This window comes from Passer montanus, unplaced genomic scaffold, assembly GCF_014805655.1.
Source record: "Passer montanus isolate IOZ18808 unplaced genomic scaffold, ASM1480565v1 scaffold19, whole genome shotgun sequence".
NCBI classification, from domain to species: domain Eukaryota; kingdom Metazoa; phylum Chordata; class Aves; order Passeriformes; family Passeridae; genus Passer; species Passer montanus.
In genome coordinates, this window is record NW_024366480.1 from 12,695,727 (window position 1) to 12,712,810 (window position 17,084).

At 38.3% G+C, this 17,084-nt stretch overlaps 1 protein-coding gene across 5 annotated transcripts in view; it reads left to right on the forward strand.

The window, feature by feature from the left end:
- The window catches only part of MYOM1 (myomesin 1), a 76,622-nt gene that overhangs the window by 22,065 nt on the left and 37,473 nt on the right, over positions 1-17,084 (forward strand). For all 5 annotated transcript variants that reach the window (XM_039705983.1, XM_039705985.1, XM_039705986.1 and 2 more), the window contains exons 6-17: positions 201-293; positions 1,139-1,227; positions 1,354-1,413; positions 2,887-3,051; positions 3,633-3,794; positions 6,920-7,061; positions 9,176-9,375; positions 10,961-11,017; positions 11,394-11,518; positions 13,135-13,318; positions 14,347-14,521; positions 16,826-16,947. In XM_039705983.1, coding sequence (XP_039561917.1) covers positions 201-293; positions 1,139-1,227; positions 1,354-1,413; positions 2,887-3,051; positions 3,633-3,794; positions 6,920-7,061; positions 9,176-9,375; positions 10,961-11,017; positions 11,394-11,518; positions 13,135-13,318; positions 14,347-14,521; positions 16,826-16,947 — 1,574 coding nt within the window. The remainder of the gene's footprint in view (positions 1-200; positions 294-1,138; positions 1,228-1,353; positions 1,414-2,886; positions 3,052-3,632; positions 3,795-6,919; positions 7,062-9,175; positions 9,376-10,960; positions 11,018-11,393; positions 11,519-13,134; positions 13,319-14,346; positions 14,522-16,825; positions 16,948-17,084) is intronic.

A 17,084-nucleotide genomic window follows, 5' to 3' on the forward strand; every position in this document is an offset into this window, starting at 1 on the left:
GCAGATCAAAGAGAAAGAGAGAAAGGTTACACTTCCAGAGATATGAAATGTCTTCCCAGAGACATTTCATATCTCTGGAAGTTTATCGAGGAGAAATTATGATATTCTACTGATGTTCTACTTCAAATATCAAGCACCTGACCTTTTAAAGTACAGAATGACTTGTCTTTGTGACATACTGCTTCTTTGCTTTTCCATAGGTACAAGAATAATGTGCCCATTGATGTACAGGCTCACCCTGGCAAGTATATCATTCAAAGTCGATATGGGCTGCACTCCCTGGAGATTACCGAGTAAGGAAATATTAAATAATTTAACAAACAGCTTTAGCTGAAATGTTGCTATAAAATGAGAGCTACAAAATGTGAATATACCTCTTGGGGGTGTAAGAGATAGCAAGTCAGGTAATATCAGGGATATCAACTGAGGACATGCAATTTACCTGAGTTATTTATCTGGATTATTTATCTGGATATTCTATTTATGGCAGAGTCAGAAAAGTGGGACATCTGTGATTATTTTTTCCACCTGTCTGCTTGATGAGTACAATTAAACATGTAAAAATATGTGAACAAACTGTTTTTCAAATATAGCAAAGTTCACAATTCTTGCTGAAATGAGGAACAGAACTGAGATGTCCTCACTTATACACAAGAAAGATCTTTAACTATACTCATCTTCCAAGCGGGAAATTTTTGCACACCCTTTGCATTAAAAATATTGAAAGCATAAGTCCTAATCAACAACAACATGGATTTGACAATTTTTTTACTGTAAGGTGCCCTTTGAAAATATTTTATGAAACCTACCTTTCCTGCAAGTTCCATGTTAGGCATCTCTTCGTAGAAGACAGTAAATTAGCAATGAATATTATCAGATAATTTTCCCTACTTATGCTGTATTACCAATTTCAAATCTCTGTGTGATATTTGAAAACAGACATTTATTTCAACACTGGGGTTTAACACTGAGAAAAAGCTAATGCCTAAAATCAGTCCAGTGTCCAGTGTGTCTGTCTCCCAAGCTTTTACTTTAGTGATTTTACCCAGATTTCTGAGGGTTTTCTTAATCTAAAACACCAGAGAGGCTACACCAAGGAGCGATTGGGTGCTCTGCCTAATCATTTTTATCATTTCAGATGTGACTTTGATGACACTGCCCAGTACCATGCCTCTGCTATGAATGTCAAAGGAGAAGTTTCAGTTTATGCTTCCCTCGTGGTAAAGAGTAGGTTGCAAAATATATCCTTCAAGGTTTTTTTTAATTAAGATGCACATTAGCAGCTTTGGTTTTGTGGCTCACAGAGCCTTTGCCTCTTGGTGACAGTGACCGGTTTTGTCTTTTTCTGTGTAGGGTACAAAGGAGAAATTGACGCAAGTCTTTTGCATGCTAGAAATCTTTCCCTCTCTCCATGTAAGTTACAATATGTTTCTTTGACACTTCCATTTATAGTTGTGATATCATGACACATGATTAAGCAGAATATTTAGTAATATTATTTTAAAAAGAAGAAGGTCTGATCTACAGGGATGTGGAGCTTTACAATTTGAGATGGTGTTAGCCTCATTAGTGGGGGGAAATGGCATTGCCTTCTACATCTGTTGGATTATATATGAAATATCCTGTTAATGTTGCCCTTCACTATGAAATAGAATCTGTCAAAGAGAACCACTTTCTCTTTTGCAATATGTAAAACATGCCATGTGCCTACATGGGAAGCATGTGCCTACATAGAGTAGGTAGGCTTAATTGTTATCTACTGCTTATGTGGTTTCGTAAGATGTGAAAATGAACAGAAAATGCATGGAAAGGATTATATATCCAGAACTCAATTAGACTATTTTGGGGTATATCAAGGTAAAAACCGTAGTTTATTTTACCTGAGAACCTCACTTTTTAACAATCTGGCATCCGTGCTTCCATGATGATAAGACAATTCACCCACATATGCCATGTGGGTGAAGGTGCCCTAGGAACCCCATGAAATGTTTGACAGATGAGACTTTCATATATTTCAAATAAAATTTGGGATTCATCACTTCTTTATGGGAAACAAATGTCACAATTTGCGTATATTCATTGATCACAGGAAGAGGGAAAGCTATCAGTGTAGGCTAGTTGACAAATGTCACAATTTGCGTATATTCATTGATCACAGGAAGAGGGAAAGTTATCAGTGTAGGCTAGTTGAGTAAAAGTAAAGTGTGACCTTATTTTTTATCAGCTGAACTGTTTTCAAAACAAACATGGAAACCTCTCTGCCGTGTATGTACAGTACAAGGGAAAGCCACTTAGGATGTTCTGTCTGAAAAACTGCACCACTTGGGACACACAGCATCCAAAAAGATGAATTCAGGAACAAGAATAGAAACAGGCTACCGTTTTATATTAATATAAATATTATTATTTTGTCAGCTTATTAGCTTACAAAAACAAAGGCTGAGTGGACACATGACTGCTCTGAGATAGAGCAAGGAGTTAAAATGGGGAAAGAGAAGAACCATATAAGCTGAAGATCAACTTGACCTGAACAAATAATTAATCACAAATAGAAATATTTTTCATTTATAAAACAAACCTTATGATAAAGCATTGGATTATAAATTTTGAAAATTCTGAAATTAAATTTTGCAGAAGCCTCTCCCTGCTAAAATGAATTAGCTGTGAGAAATTGTATGAATGAAGAAATAGTCAATTCTCTGCAATAGAAAGGACTTGGATTATCCAATGCTGCAATTGCCTCTGAAGATGATGACTTAATATGCAAATTGTTCCTATTTATACCTTGAAATTTACCTGTGACTGTATTCATAGTCACTGAGTACTTTTTCTTCCTACTCTTGTCACAGAAGGAAAGAAAACTAGTTTTTTTTTTCTCTTTTACAGTTGCTGTTACCCCTCATGGCTATGCTTCCAGGTTTGAAATCAGCTTTGTTGACAAGTTTGATGTAGCCTTTGGGAGAGAAGGGGAAACAATGAGTCTGGGCTGCACAGTTGTCATCAATCCTGATATCAAGCGCTTCAAACCAGACATTGAGTGGTACAGAAATGGTGAGAATGTTTGACAAGAAGAAATATAAACTTCTTTTATGTAAATCTTTACTTATTTCAGCTTGTATCAACGTTATGATTTGGTCATCACTTTCTCAGGTTTTCCAATGATATTTTCTCTTTTTCAACTAGAATTGTTTCATAATTTAGCATTTTGATGTGAAACCGCAGAAAACTGACAAAGCACTGTGAAAAAGTCTTCTAGGGATTTTTTTATTTCTTAAAAAAATATAAATTAGAAGTATTTTTATCAAAGCCATCATCTATGTGGCCCATTTATAAAGCTCATGTAGCTTTTACTATTTATTTATACACTAAGATATTTTTTAAGTAGTTGCACAATGTTCTGTAACAGCTCATAAAATATAAAAAACTATTGCTTTCTGAAGTAGTGATTTGAAATCAAAGACAAAGTTATCATAAGAGCAGAATTAGATGTTATCTATGACTGTTTTCAAAGACAGAATTTTGTCTAATTAGAGTGGTCTCCTTTATATTTCCAATCTATCCCAATATATTCTCCATATTCAGAATCTATTCCTCAGTACATCCTGCTCATAATGAAGTTCTCTGATTCCTAGGTGTTCCTATCACACCATCCAAATGGGTCCAGATGCAGTGGAGCGGGGAGCGAGCTTCTCTGACACTGACTCATGCCAACAAGGAAGATGAAGGTCTTTACACGCTCCGAGTGGCAATGGGAGAGTACTATGAGGAGTACAGTGGTTATGTCTTTGTTCGAGGTAAAACACTGTCTTGTGCACAAAACTCACTACAGAGCTGAGGAAAACATCTTGGCAAAATCAGATATTTGAATGCTTCCCCCCACCCTGCCCCTTTTCACCCCCCATTACAACAGAATAATTATTTTGTATTATAGATTCTAGCAATGTACATTCCAGTTGTTATCTCAGGAGAAAAATCCATGCACGTGTCAGGCTTTAGTGTCATCTGCCTGAAGACTTCTAAACTCCATTGACATTCTCAGGAGGAAATTTAAGGTATTATGTTCAGGGTGCTGAACATCAGTCATAAGGACGAAAAATGCACATAATAAGTTACAAATACTTTTTTGTAACCACCCCACTGCAAACTAAACTGCACTATTTTTATCAAGATTTTCTGCTCAGTTTGAGAAGTTCCCTCTAATGCTCACTGCAGGAAAATATACAGTGGAATGGAAATATAAAGGTCTGCAGCTGGAGAAGCATAATCTCATGCAGCAGAATAGGCTGGTGTCTGTCTGGAGAGGTGCTTTTCAGGAAGGATCCTGGTGGACCAAGGGGAACATGTGCCTTTGTCACAAAGACAGTGGAATCATGGCCTGCATTAGGAAAAGCACTGCCATCAGGCTGAGGAGGTGGTCCTTGCCATCTATTCAGTGCTGGTGGGGCTCATTCAATGCTAGATCCAGTTCTGAGATTCCCCATGCAAAAGAGACATGGGCTCACTGAAGTGAGGCCACTGAAGGGATGTGAAGGTGATTTATGGCTCGGAGCATCTTTTGCATGAGGAAAGGCTGAGAAATCTGTGACTGTTTAGCCTCGAAAAGAGAGATCATGGGAGGAGTTTATCCAAGTGTGCCTGATGGAGGGGAGTAAAGAAGACACTGGTACAGGTTACCCAGACAGGCTATGGAGTCCCAGTCCTTGAAGACACTCAAAACCTGATTGGACATAGCCCTGGGCAACCAGCTCTGGCTGACTCTGCTTTGAGCCAGGGGCTAAACTAGACAGTACCTGGACCTGTCTGCCAATCTCAACCACTGTGTAATTCTCTGAAGTAATGCAGTGAAGAGTAGAATTAAAATGTAATTTTTTGTAAATGTTGTTTGTTTGTACCATCAAAAACTTCACTGAATATCAATTAAGAATTATTTCTTTAAAAGGAGCCATGGCTATCACGTTGTGTGCTGATTCTATATCTGTCCCAGCTGCTAAAAGCAGCTGAAGTGTGTAATGCTAATTCAAAAGGCTCTGGAAATTCTTGGCTCTGAGGTCATGCCCAGAATGGCTTCTTGTTGCCAAGTCCAGCAAAACTGTGTGAGATGACAACCTGCCCAGAAAATACAACTGAAGCAGACACTTTCATCACCTGAAGAAAGAACCTGAAGAAATGAGCTTCTGTGACAAGGAATAGGACTTGTCTTTCTTTATTCATTTTACATCGTGCTGCCATATAAATAATTTATCACCCTCAATCCTGTTACATTTTCTGGCAACACAGGTGTGACCTGACTGAACCCACTACCCTTTTCAGTAGAGTATCTTCCTAGACAGTTGGTGTATTTTCCAAATTCTATCTACATTAATTATAGTCTACATTCCCGTTTAAATGGTCCCCACAATCTTGGTTGGCTACTGTATTCCTCATTGCTCCTCCTAAACTGTAGCCAACTTTTATTTAAATGGCAGCTCTGGTATTTAAGCTGGGGCAGTTGTCTTTATGTGTCACACAGAGAAATCAGTGTATCAATGGAAGGGAGGCTCATAATGTTACACGTTCAGATGGGCTTCCAGAGCATGTGTGACTCCTCTGCCATGGCTACAGGTCATCATTTGTCAGCAAGCCATCAGGGATGAAATCCTAGCCTCCTAGAGGCTGATCAGCAGCGCTGGTTCTCCCAGCTGTTTCCCAGTCTGTCTTGGAAAGAAACTGTTGTCTCACATTCTGTCAAGTGGTAAATACAGGCAATTAAAACCTGTCAAAATGAGGTCTCTGAAGACATTTTGTTATTACTATTAATGTTCTTAGTATTCTGTGATGTTAACTGTATGGTTTACTCTGCATGTTACCATTTTTAAAAATGCATCAAGTTACCTGTAATTAGAACCTGGACTCTGCAACTTTGGCGCAGCTTCAAAAGCTCCATGTGAGGTTACTCTAAGAGAAGACTCTGCAAAGTGCAAAGTGTTGCTGCGAATTTCTTTTTTTTTTTTTTTAAGACTACTGTTTTACTTAATGAAGCATATTAAATTCTATAATAAGGCATTTTTTCATGAAAGTCAAAATCATGATGCCTTGAAACATTAAACCTTTTTGAGAACTCAGGTTTATATGGAATGTATGAATCGTATTTATCAGCATTTTTTTTAATTCAGGTATGTAACTCTTAGGTCTTCTTTTGAAGTAGCTCTCAATTGTACAAATTGATGTCATTCTGCAGAGAAACAACATCTCTTATTTGAAAGTCTTTCACAGAATCTTGCTGCAAACATTTCTCTACATGAAGATTGCATCATCTCACAATTAGACTCTTTGTAAACAGTAAAAATTCCCTAGTGCCCAGCATTATGCTTTATTTTTCAAAGCTTTAGATAAGACATGTCCAGAAGCTGATGCAGGAGTCAAGGCCCTTTGACACCAGCAATCCCAGATTTATATAAACACTTGAAAGGAATGATACACTTATCGTTCTATTCCACAGGGATAATGCATGTGTAATATAATTAAACTTACGAAGGTCTTGGTACCTTTGCAGTTCACAGCCAACCAAAATCAATGAAGAACTGTGAGTCAAGATAAGATATTTAATTCAGTGTCGTTATATCCAGGGGGTGAATACTTTTAATTCAACTATTGCCTGGCTGCTAAGTTTTTAGTTCAACAGTGTCTCTTGCAGCTCCCTAATCAGAATGTATGGTACTAATTCTATTTAAAATGTCTAGGTGAATTACATTTGCAGTATGCTGTAACATATGAAACATTTGTAAATGTTGCAAAGAAAAGCCAAAACCTAGGAAAACACTAGCAATATAAAAGCAAATACTTTTTTGAAGTCACTAGGAGCACAATTTGATCCTTAAAGAGTAATAATTCTAAAAGGACTGTGGTTCACATTTACAAACATATTTCTCCATCCTCATAGATGCTGATGCTGAAATCCCTGGAGCCCCTGGAGCACCACTAGATGTGCAGTGCTTAGATGCCAACAAAGATTATGTCATTGTCTCCTGGAAGCAACCCGCTGTCGATGGAGGAAACCCCATCCTTGGATATTTCATTGACAGGTCAGTGACTGTGCTGGACTGGAGAATTCATATTGCTGCTCATACCACCTCAAAAAAACTAAAGGCACATTGCAAAACATGAGATAAAACAAGTTTATTATTTTCATTCTTGTTACTGGCCAGAAGAAAACTGATTTTTTTGTTGTTGTTGTAGTTTTTTTTGATTGGCTGGCCCTGATCTAACTTTCATGGAAATAATCACATCTTGCTTAATTTAATTGCACAGAAAGGATTCTGCCAGATCTGCACAGCTCAGCCCTGGCTGCTTCCTCTGAGGCATGAGAGGCCTCAGGATTTTGTAGTGTTGGGTAGTTCTTCTGCATCAGGCAGCTGTGGCTCCTTCAGTACCAGGGCTTTCTTGCCTCTCTCCTAATAGTTACTATGCACCAGAAAGCAAAATACTATCTCAAAGGGACTTGGATTTCTTTCCAAAATGCTGTTATTATTCCAGCTCTTCAATTCATAAGCTTCATGGAAATTATTTTTAAAAATAGGAACTCTCCATGTGTTACACATTGTGGCAGGATCCTACAAGACAGTGATTTAATAAATTAAGTCAGTATTTTGAGACTTGAAGTGATTTTCAGTGCTGGTAATATTTGTTTGAATTTTGGTAATAGAGTCCATCATATGAGATTCCTCTGGGATTATTCAAATGCATGTAAAAAACACTCAAACATTTATATATATATATATGCATATATACTTTTATATATATATGAAATATGTCATTATATTATGCCTTTGAATATGCATAAAGTATATCTCAGTAAAAAGAGGGTATTGCTTTGTGAAATAAATGCAACACTCAAATACAACATTACTGTTTTGATAACTTTGGAGTGCCAGTCACTGCTGTAACAGTGCTTTGCTAGATCTAAGCTATGGCTCTTTAATATTCATTGAAAAATCCTAAACAAAAGTCAAGGCTAGACTGTGAACAATAATATCATGTTAAAGCGAGGCTATTAAGGGATCTTAGCACTGAGAGTAACTGCGAGAGAAATGGCATTTTGCTTTTTCTGTTGTGTTCACCTTCTTTATTCTGCATTTGCTCTCAAATTCAAAGCTGTGTTACTGCTCTCCAGTGCTGGATCCCACTAAAGGTATTTAGGGACCCAAATATTCAGCCAGGGTAGCCCCTAACTGCCTCATGGACGAGCCAGCAGGACTGGTTGGTGCTAATGGTAGAAGCAAAGCTTGGTCATCCCTCACCCCAAGCAGACACAAGAACCACAAAACCATCCTGAGTGGGATGGTAACAATTCTCAGGAGAGATTCTTGCATGTACCAAGAAATATGGGTAGGAACTGTACTCTTCTCCTTGGCAGATATCTCACCAGATAATCTCTTCCAAGCTGAAAGGTCATGTTTCTCTTAACCATGTTGCTGGATACAGGGAAGCTATCACCACAGGCTTCTCCTGCCTCGCTGAGTTGAAGTGGCTACTCTCACATCTTCCTTCTGCCATAAACCAGCCTCCTGATATGTGTGAGGCTTCACAGGTGTGGGACCAGCAGCACCACGCTGGGTCCTGTCATCGTAGGGACTGCAGCCAGCACACCGCAGGCTCCCTTGGCAGCCCCAGTGGTCTGGTCTCTGAAGCAGAGCCTGACTAAATGTCCCACTTTAGCCCCATTCACAGCTATCTCTGTGCTGGGCTGCTCTCAGAACTCACAGCGGGGGTCTCTGCACCCCATGAAGCCCAGCATCTTGTGGGATGTACAGTGCAGCATTGTGCAGGAATGATGAAGTAGTGTCCTTCTGGCAACTGCAAGGGATGCGTATTTCCTGTCCCTTCAAGCAAGCTAAAGCTGACACTCCCTAAGCATACTTTGGAGGGTTCAAACAGTGAAGTGAGTCCCTTCTTATCCCTTTTTCAGTTCAGGAAAGAAGGGGTGCAGCTGTGAGGGATTTAGTGCATGCCCAGCTGGTGCCTCAGCCTGATGCCTTGGTGCAGCTGCTTTGATGTCACCAGTACATAATTCCGCTGAGGAAACTGGTACGGACCAGGCAATGAGCACGAACAGATGGTGAAGCTGCAAAGGCGTGGGGGTACCCTGAGTTCATGTTTTTCCCTTCCCAGCACTGCTCTTGCTGTTTGTATTTTTCAGGTGTGAGGTTGGCACCTCCCACTGGACCCAGTGCAATGAGAATCCCGTGAAGTTTGCTCGTTTTCCTGTCACTGGTCTGATTGAAGGCCGTTCCTATATTTTCCGAGTCCGAGCTGTGAACAAGGCTGGTGTCAGCCTGCCGTCCCGGGTGTCAGAGCCTGTGGCTGCTCTGGATCCTGCAGACAGAGCCAGGCTTAAAAGTAAGATGGGCTTGTTACAGGTTGCATGAGAGGTTTAAGAAATCACAACTCATTTAAGAAACTATCAACTCATAAGCCTTCAAAATCCCACCAGAGGGAGCAATGCAAAGCAAAACATCCTTTGGAGACAGCTTTGCCAAGAAGAAATAATCTCAGTGCTTTTTGCACTAAGTGTTCTATCTGCTGAAATTACTTTGGCTGACTGCAGTGCTATGCTCCAAACTTGCAGGAAGTGGGGGGAAAGGCACAGGAGAGTTTAATTGCTTTTGTTCAGCCAACAAAATAGCTGAACAGATCCTATGAATAGTCTCTCTCTGAGCCACAGACAAGGGCGGCCGATTCTGCTCTCATGTGACAATCCAAGTCTTGCAGTAACATCAGAATGACACCAGGACAGCCCAACAGATCCCAGGCTCTCTGCTTTAAGGTTAGCATTTTACAAGTCAAGGATATTTCTCTTGTGACCTCACAATGTCTCAGACATTTTGCTTCCAAACCCATCTCTCTACACATATGGCACAATCATATGTCTAAAATAAATTTCTACTTCTATTCAAAATCTATTTCTACATATTTCTGAAGTTTTACAATTCAAAATGGTCCAATGTGAAGGGGTATATTATGCATAGCTACAGTGCTCCCATGGTCCCAGCTTCTGTGAGCTACTGTGTGTAGTGCTGCAGCCAGATATCTAGGTTTCCATTCAAGATAAAACAAAAGGCCAGAGGAAAGAGATTTGGCACTGCCAAGAAACATTGCACTCAGGCAGACATGTGAAACCCTAAGCCTGGGGAGGGCAGAGGGCTTTTCTTCTCAATGGGCAGCATGGAAGCTGTCACAGGAGGTGAAGTCTGAGTTTGGTGGCCTATTCCTGTTATATCTCCTCCTCTCATCCCTCATAATTTTTCTCCCCACCTGCTTCCTCTCTTCTTTCATCTCCAAATCAGATCAGCCAATGTAAGGTGAACAACGGGGAGGCGGAGAACAGTATTTGCAAAAATTATCTCTGAAAGTGCAGTGACCTGGTTGAAAGCTGCATAACTGCAATAGTGAGATAACATATTGGTTGCTCAGAGAGACACCCAAGTTTATCTAGTGGACATGCTGAGTCAGCCTGAGTTGTTACTGTTTGTGACTGTGACCCATGATTTACAAGCTGGTAATAAGAGAGAAAGTGGTTAAAAACAGAGAGGATGCAGCCTGCAGGAATTTGGCTGTTCCTTTAATAAGTGAACTGTTAAACCAAAGGAAGAGAGGATGGAAAATAAAGCTGAAACTAATTCTCTGAAAATGATGAGCTGAGTGAACCAAATACCTCTGCTTGTCACCTAGGAGACTTCAGTGACATTTCAGGAAGGAATAGATGTTTCAGTGGATTTTCTAGCTATGTTAAATGCTGAGCTGCTCTCAATATTCAAGCTGGTAAGCCTACAACTAGCTTGGGTAACTAGCTTGCTACATGAGCAACAGCCACAGCATTAACCAAAAATGGAGCTCAGGGGGATCTTGCAAATTTTAGTTTTGAACCACAAAAGAGTCAGTTTTCTCATTGTTCTCGTTGTGTTATCTCTGACATTTGTTTCAGGTCACCCTTCTGCTCCTTGGACTGGACAGATTATTGTGACTGAGGAAGAACCTGCAGGTAAACACAGCCCTTTTGCCCACAAATGTCTAATGTGAAGCTGGTTCAGTAATTAGGAAAGCTCTGAGTGAGTTCAGTGAACTTTGGCACACACCCAAAGTTTGTTGTTCTGAGAATCACTTGACCTTGAATAACTCAACAACTTGTTTTTTGAGATGAAGTTTCATTATTCAGGACCTAACAAAATCATGCTTAGAATTAAAGAAGGAAATTTAAATTCAATATTTAGAAGACTTTTAACTCTACATTAAAATAAAAAAAAAATTAAGTGCTGAGGTATATCAATACTCCTATTTCTTAATTATGATGCTAATTCTGATACAAAAATGGAAGTATTAAATCCAAGTTCCCTTTCCTATTCTTCCCTGTCCTTCAGAGGGAGTTGTTCCTGGTCCCCCCACAGACCTCCAAGTTATTGAGGCCACCAAGAACTATGTTGTGCTTAGCTGGAAACCTCCTGGACAGCGGGGCCATGAGGGTATCATGTACTTTGTGGAAAAGGTAAAATTGGACATAATCAGAGTCATGCTGTGGCAATAGTTTACATTTGTATTGTCATCTCTTCCGGACCTCTGGTTAACTCTCATTTCTGTCTGAGACTCGCAAATTAGGGCAAGGATTAGAAGTTCATCCAGATAACTGAAACTGTAGCTTAAGATAAACTAGGAATAAAAGAAAAATAGGAAATAGGAAAGCAGATGAAAAATGTGTCACACCCAGTAATATTCTTCTTGAATTGTGTCACTGACCTACCTGGAGTAGAGAGAATAAAACTCCTTCTAAAATGTGAAAGCACAGAGCAAAGTCACATGCTTGTGTGTGTGTGTATATATATATACACACACACACATATATATAATGCATATTTATTTATATATAATGTATCTCATAAATATATATGATACCATTATATATATAATACATATAATTATATCTATAAAATTTGTATTAATGAAGCTTGTCTGGCAGGACAGATTGTTAACATTTTGGATGGAAGCATTTTGCAAGAGTTTCTTGTCATCAGCACTTTCTAATCCAGCTGCCTTTTCATGTTTATTCTCTGCATTAGCTTTACATTTGCTCCACCAACTCAACAAAGATCACAAAATTTCTATTCTGATCTCCTTGAACAGAATCAGTTTTAATTTCAGTTTTAATTTTTAATTAATATTTCCAAATCAGTTTTAATTTCACCTGCTTTTCCAAGATGTTTTTGCATGGCTGCTAGCCTAGAAAAGTCTTCACACCATCACCCTCCCTATTAGCATCTCTTGGCTCTAAACTTTTTTATCAATGTTTTTTCCTATCAGTCTAGAGGTGTCATCAAGGGAGACATAAATATCTTCCCATTATGTGTTTTCCATCTCTCACTCAAAATCTGGTCTAAATAAACAAGTTTCACTTAGCAACAGCCTTAGAGAGGGTGAATATATGAATTTTGAGTTTCCATACGAGAAAGCTTTTTAATTATCAATTGCATGCAGAGTACTCAGCACTAATATCACATAGTCAGATGAGAATTTGAATCCCTCAGAAACCAGAATCATTTACTTGAAATTATACTTAATATAAATCAAAGCAAAAAAGTATTAGTGGTATAAGTGATCATGGTATGTAGATTTTCTACCCATGGAAGTAAAAACAATTCACAAATTAAGTGTAAATGTTATTTTTTTTTCTGGAAAATGAGGGTCAAATCATTATTAATTCTGAAAGCCACCCCAAAACCACCAAGAGTGCCACAAGAGCATCTAGAAGCAAAGTGATAATGTTAGCGTTTTGCTCATAGCATAATGCTGAATATCTGCAAAACTCATTTGAAAGTGGTCCAGACTGGGTGCAGTTAATAACATCACTTCCTTGCAGTGGAGAGGGTTTAGCTCTGGTATATTAAAACCAGTAAAATTGTATGTATGTTTTCTGGAGTAAGTGAACATCTGTCAGATTCATAAGCTTTGAAATATGCTCATTCTGTGGAAAGCCCCAAAGAAGGGATGTGTTTCCCTGTTCTCCACAGCAGACATGAATTTGGTGGCCCAGGCAGAAAGCCTTGATGTGTGAGATGCTCAGCCTTCAGATGCTTCTGTTCTAAATGTGGTTTCTGGGTTTGACTGCAGTGTGTTGCTGGCACAGAGGACTGGCAAAGGGTGAACACCGAGATCCCTGTGAAGTCCCCTCGCTTTGCAGTTTTTGATTTGTCTGAAGGCAAATCCTACTGCTTCCGAGTTCGCTGCTGCAATTCTGCTGGAATTGGTGAACCCTCAGAAGCAACTGAAGCCACTGTAGTGGATGACAAACTCGGTAAGCGTGTGGTCCTGTGTATTAAATTACCTCCATGGTACCTTTCCAGTTGGTGATGTAATTGTTTTGTCTGCAGGCAGGTAGCTGCCCAGAAAATAATTCAAGTGTATGAAAAGCAGTCAGTGATTTATTCCCTTTAGCTAAAATAATTTTTGTTTGGGTTGTTCAGCCTTTAATGTAGTCAAATGGCAGATGCAAAGCAAGGAAATTAGGCTGCAAATAATGATGCCAAGAACTGCAATAAGTGCAAATAGCAAAAGAAAATGAAAACTCAAGGAAGTACAAAAATGTTTTGTTTTACTTAGAGTCTTTTTTGAAAATAAGCCCAGACATCAGCAGAGTCTAACCTCCCTTCTTTGCCAAATTAAACAAAAGGGAAAAATTTAATACTTACATTGAAAGCAGAGACTATTTTCACTGGAAGAGAAGCCAAGATGTTCAATACAGAAAGTCATCAGTAGCTACACCTACATCACCAATTTGTTTCCAAATAGCAATGCAGATTTCAATCCAATTCCCAAATGATCTCTGTTCACTTCATATTGACTTCTCAGAGAATTTGGATGCACATGGAATAAATTTTTTAAGGACAGCAAAACATCTCTTCTTAAAAAACACTATAGCTACCCTTTGCTACTTAACAGGAGCCTTGGTTTCTGGCTTATCCTGTGGGCTGCACAAGGTCTTCAATGTGCACCTAGCGCATTTTCACTTTTAAAAAGCTCCAAATCAATATCTGCTGCAGGTATTCATAACAAGGGGATAAACGAAACATGATTTTAAGGAAATACACTGAATCCTAGGCAATAGAGAAGTGAGGAGCCCCACCACCAAAGGCTTGAGCCTACTGATCCTGTCTTGTCCTGTCCTGTCCTTACAGATTACTGAATTTCAGTAATCAGAGCAGTTTTTTGAAAATTAAATCTGTACTAGTCATGCTAGTATAATCAAGAATAGAATTTCATGCTTATTTTATTTATAAATTTTAACTGGCAGGCCACTAATTTATTTCTGCTTCTCTCCCACAGATATTCCCAAAGCTCCCGGCCGTATTATGCCAACTAGGAACACAGACACTTCAGTTGTTGTCACTTGGACAGAGCCCCCAGATGCCAAGGAGCTGGTTGGGTACTACATTGAGTCAAGTGTGGAGGGATCTGGTCGTTGGGAACCATGTAACAACAATCCAGTGAAAGGAACAAGGTAATTAACCTTAAACCATGGAAATTATGGTCACCAAAGTCTGATTTACTGGATATATGTGCTTTCCAGCCATTAGTAGTAGTAGAGCTAATCTCTCTGTGGTAGCCAGCAGGCTGGAATCCCTTTTGCATGTGAAGCTCCTAAGAAGTTGTGAAACCGTATTTCAAACAGTGAGTTTTGTCCAAAGAGAAATTATAATCAACCTTATATTAGAAACAATTAGTTAAGGGGGAAGAAATATGGACATTGCTAATGAAGAAAAGAGCAGCAGCTTGCTACTTCTAGCTATTGTACAGCCTAGCAGCTTGATGAAAAGCAGGACATTGAGGAATGATTGAAGTTACAAATGTGGAGAACTAAGCTGCATAATGTTTGGAAGCAAAGTGCTTTGTTTTGGAAGACTGCTCTAAACATTTCTGGACTGTGTATCTGTACTGTCAGGAGGACAGTATCCCACTAAAAATATTACTTTTTGACTGCTCTTTCACTTGTAATCATCAAGAGATAATGAACACTCAAATATTGGGTACAAACCCACATATCTTACTGATATGAAGCTTAGTCTCCAGTCAGAAAAAATAATCAAGATTTAAAACTTCCTGAGATAAATCAGATTTGGTTTTGTTTGAATAAGTATATAATCTTCAGAGTCTGAAACAGTAAGTGCAGAACTATTTCCTCTAGGAGATTGATGCCAATGCAGAAGTATTCCCTGCATGTTATGACTGATTCTGCTTACTTGTACTTGCTATCCATGACAACCCTTATTACAACAAGTAAAACTCTGCTAAACACTCCTGGACCAGCTTTGCTGTTTAGAAGGGCATTGTAAATGCTTAGTATATCAGAAGTACCTAAAACCTCACTTGGCAGAACACAGACACAACAATGTCCTTTATATTCTTTCGTGCATTTATATTGTATTTGTATTTATGTGTGCCATTATTACATCCTTTCATATCTATTTCTATGAGTTATATTGCAGTTATATTGCAAGTGGGTGAAGTTTCGTGCTCTCTGCTTATTTTAAAATATATGTGACTTTTAACCACTGTAGAAATAAAAATATTGTTCTGAGTTACTATATATTGTGATACAAGTACACTGCATAGGTTTCTATCACTGCATTTTTAGTGAGTGTGATATAATATATGATGGAGTCAGGCACAGGCTGTCTGTTAGCTCTTGGTTTTTCTGGTTGAGTCAAACTTAAAGCATTAGCTGTAGTTCATAGCTTGTCTTACACTGTATATTTTGATCTTTTGAAATTCTGCACACATCCTAGTGAAGGCAAATTATTTGGAAAAGTCTGATAGAATGGATAGGGAAAATTCCACTTTGAAAATTTTGATTGAGGTTTTTTTTTTTCCTTACCCCAAAACAAAACTTTGATTTTGCATTCCACATTGTAGTTGCTTCATATGCCATTGCATGACATCAGCATTGGTAGTGCAATTATTACTACATTATAAAGTAAAACAAAATCAAAATAACATGTAATAAAATATACTTAAAATACCTGAAAAAATAAATGGTGTTTTAAACAAAAACAAAAAAAAATTTCCATAACACAATGTATTACTAAATAAATTACTCCTGTCTTCAGAAGTTTTGTGTTTTCAGGGTGGATGCCAGAGAAAATTTATGAGGTTTTTTTTTAATGTGATAATTAGATTATCAAGTAAACTATTATCTTCAAATAAAAGAATTGGATTCTTTTCTGACTTGGATTATTCTCATGTATTGAAGCAAGAAAGTGAAGTACAAAAATAATTTATCTCCTATACAATGCCCTGTAATTTTTTTTTTAATCTGCAGTTCTTCATTTATGATTGGAAGGGATTTATGTGTTACATACATTTTTTACTTGTGTCATAAAAATATCCCACAAGGAACAAATATAGACCTTACCTGTGCAGCTTTTCACATTTTTCACATCCCACAAGGAACAAATATAGACCTTACCTGTGCAGCTTTTCACATTTTTCTATTAGGTAGTATGGATTTTATATGCAGGCAGAAGTAAGGTAGACCCTGTGGTAACACAGAAACTTGTGTAGTCTCAAGAAGGAAAGAGTGTTCAAATAGTTTGTCTTAAAAGAGATGAGTTTAGACTTTGTTGTGTGAATGAGGTGCCCAGATTCTGCATTCTCTGACCTTCATATAAGTGACTGGGGTCATGGTTTGTCTTGGGTTTTTAAAAACCAGAATAAATATCATGGAAGAAATGCTTTATTTTCCCCCTTAAAACTTTTATTTTTTTCTGTAATACTTACTAAGTATTCTGTGACTGGTTTGTTTCAGATTCGTTTGCCATGGGCTCAGCACTGGTGAGAAGTACATTTTCAGAGTCAGAGCTGTGAATGCAGCAGGACTCAGTGAATTTTCACAGGAATCAGAAGCTATAGAGGTGAAAGCAGCCATTGGTAAGCTATTTCCCATTGCCCCTTTCAATGGTAATTAATTAAGTAAATATTAAGTAAAAATTGTTCTCAGCAATTATTAGTGACTAATTAATTGCTTTCATTCACAATGTCGTTCACAAATCATAATTTATCCATAG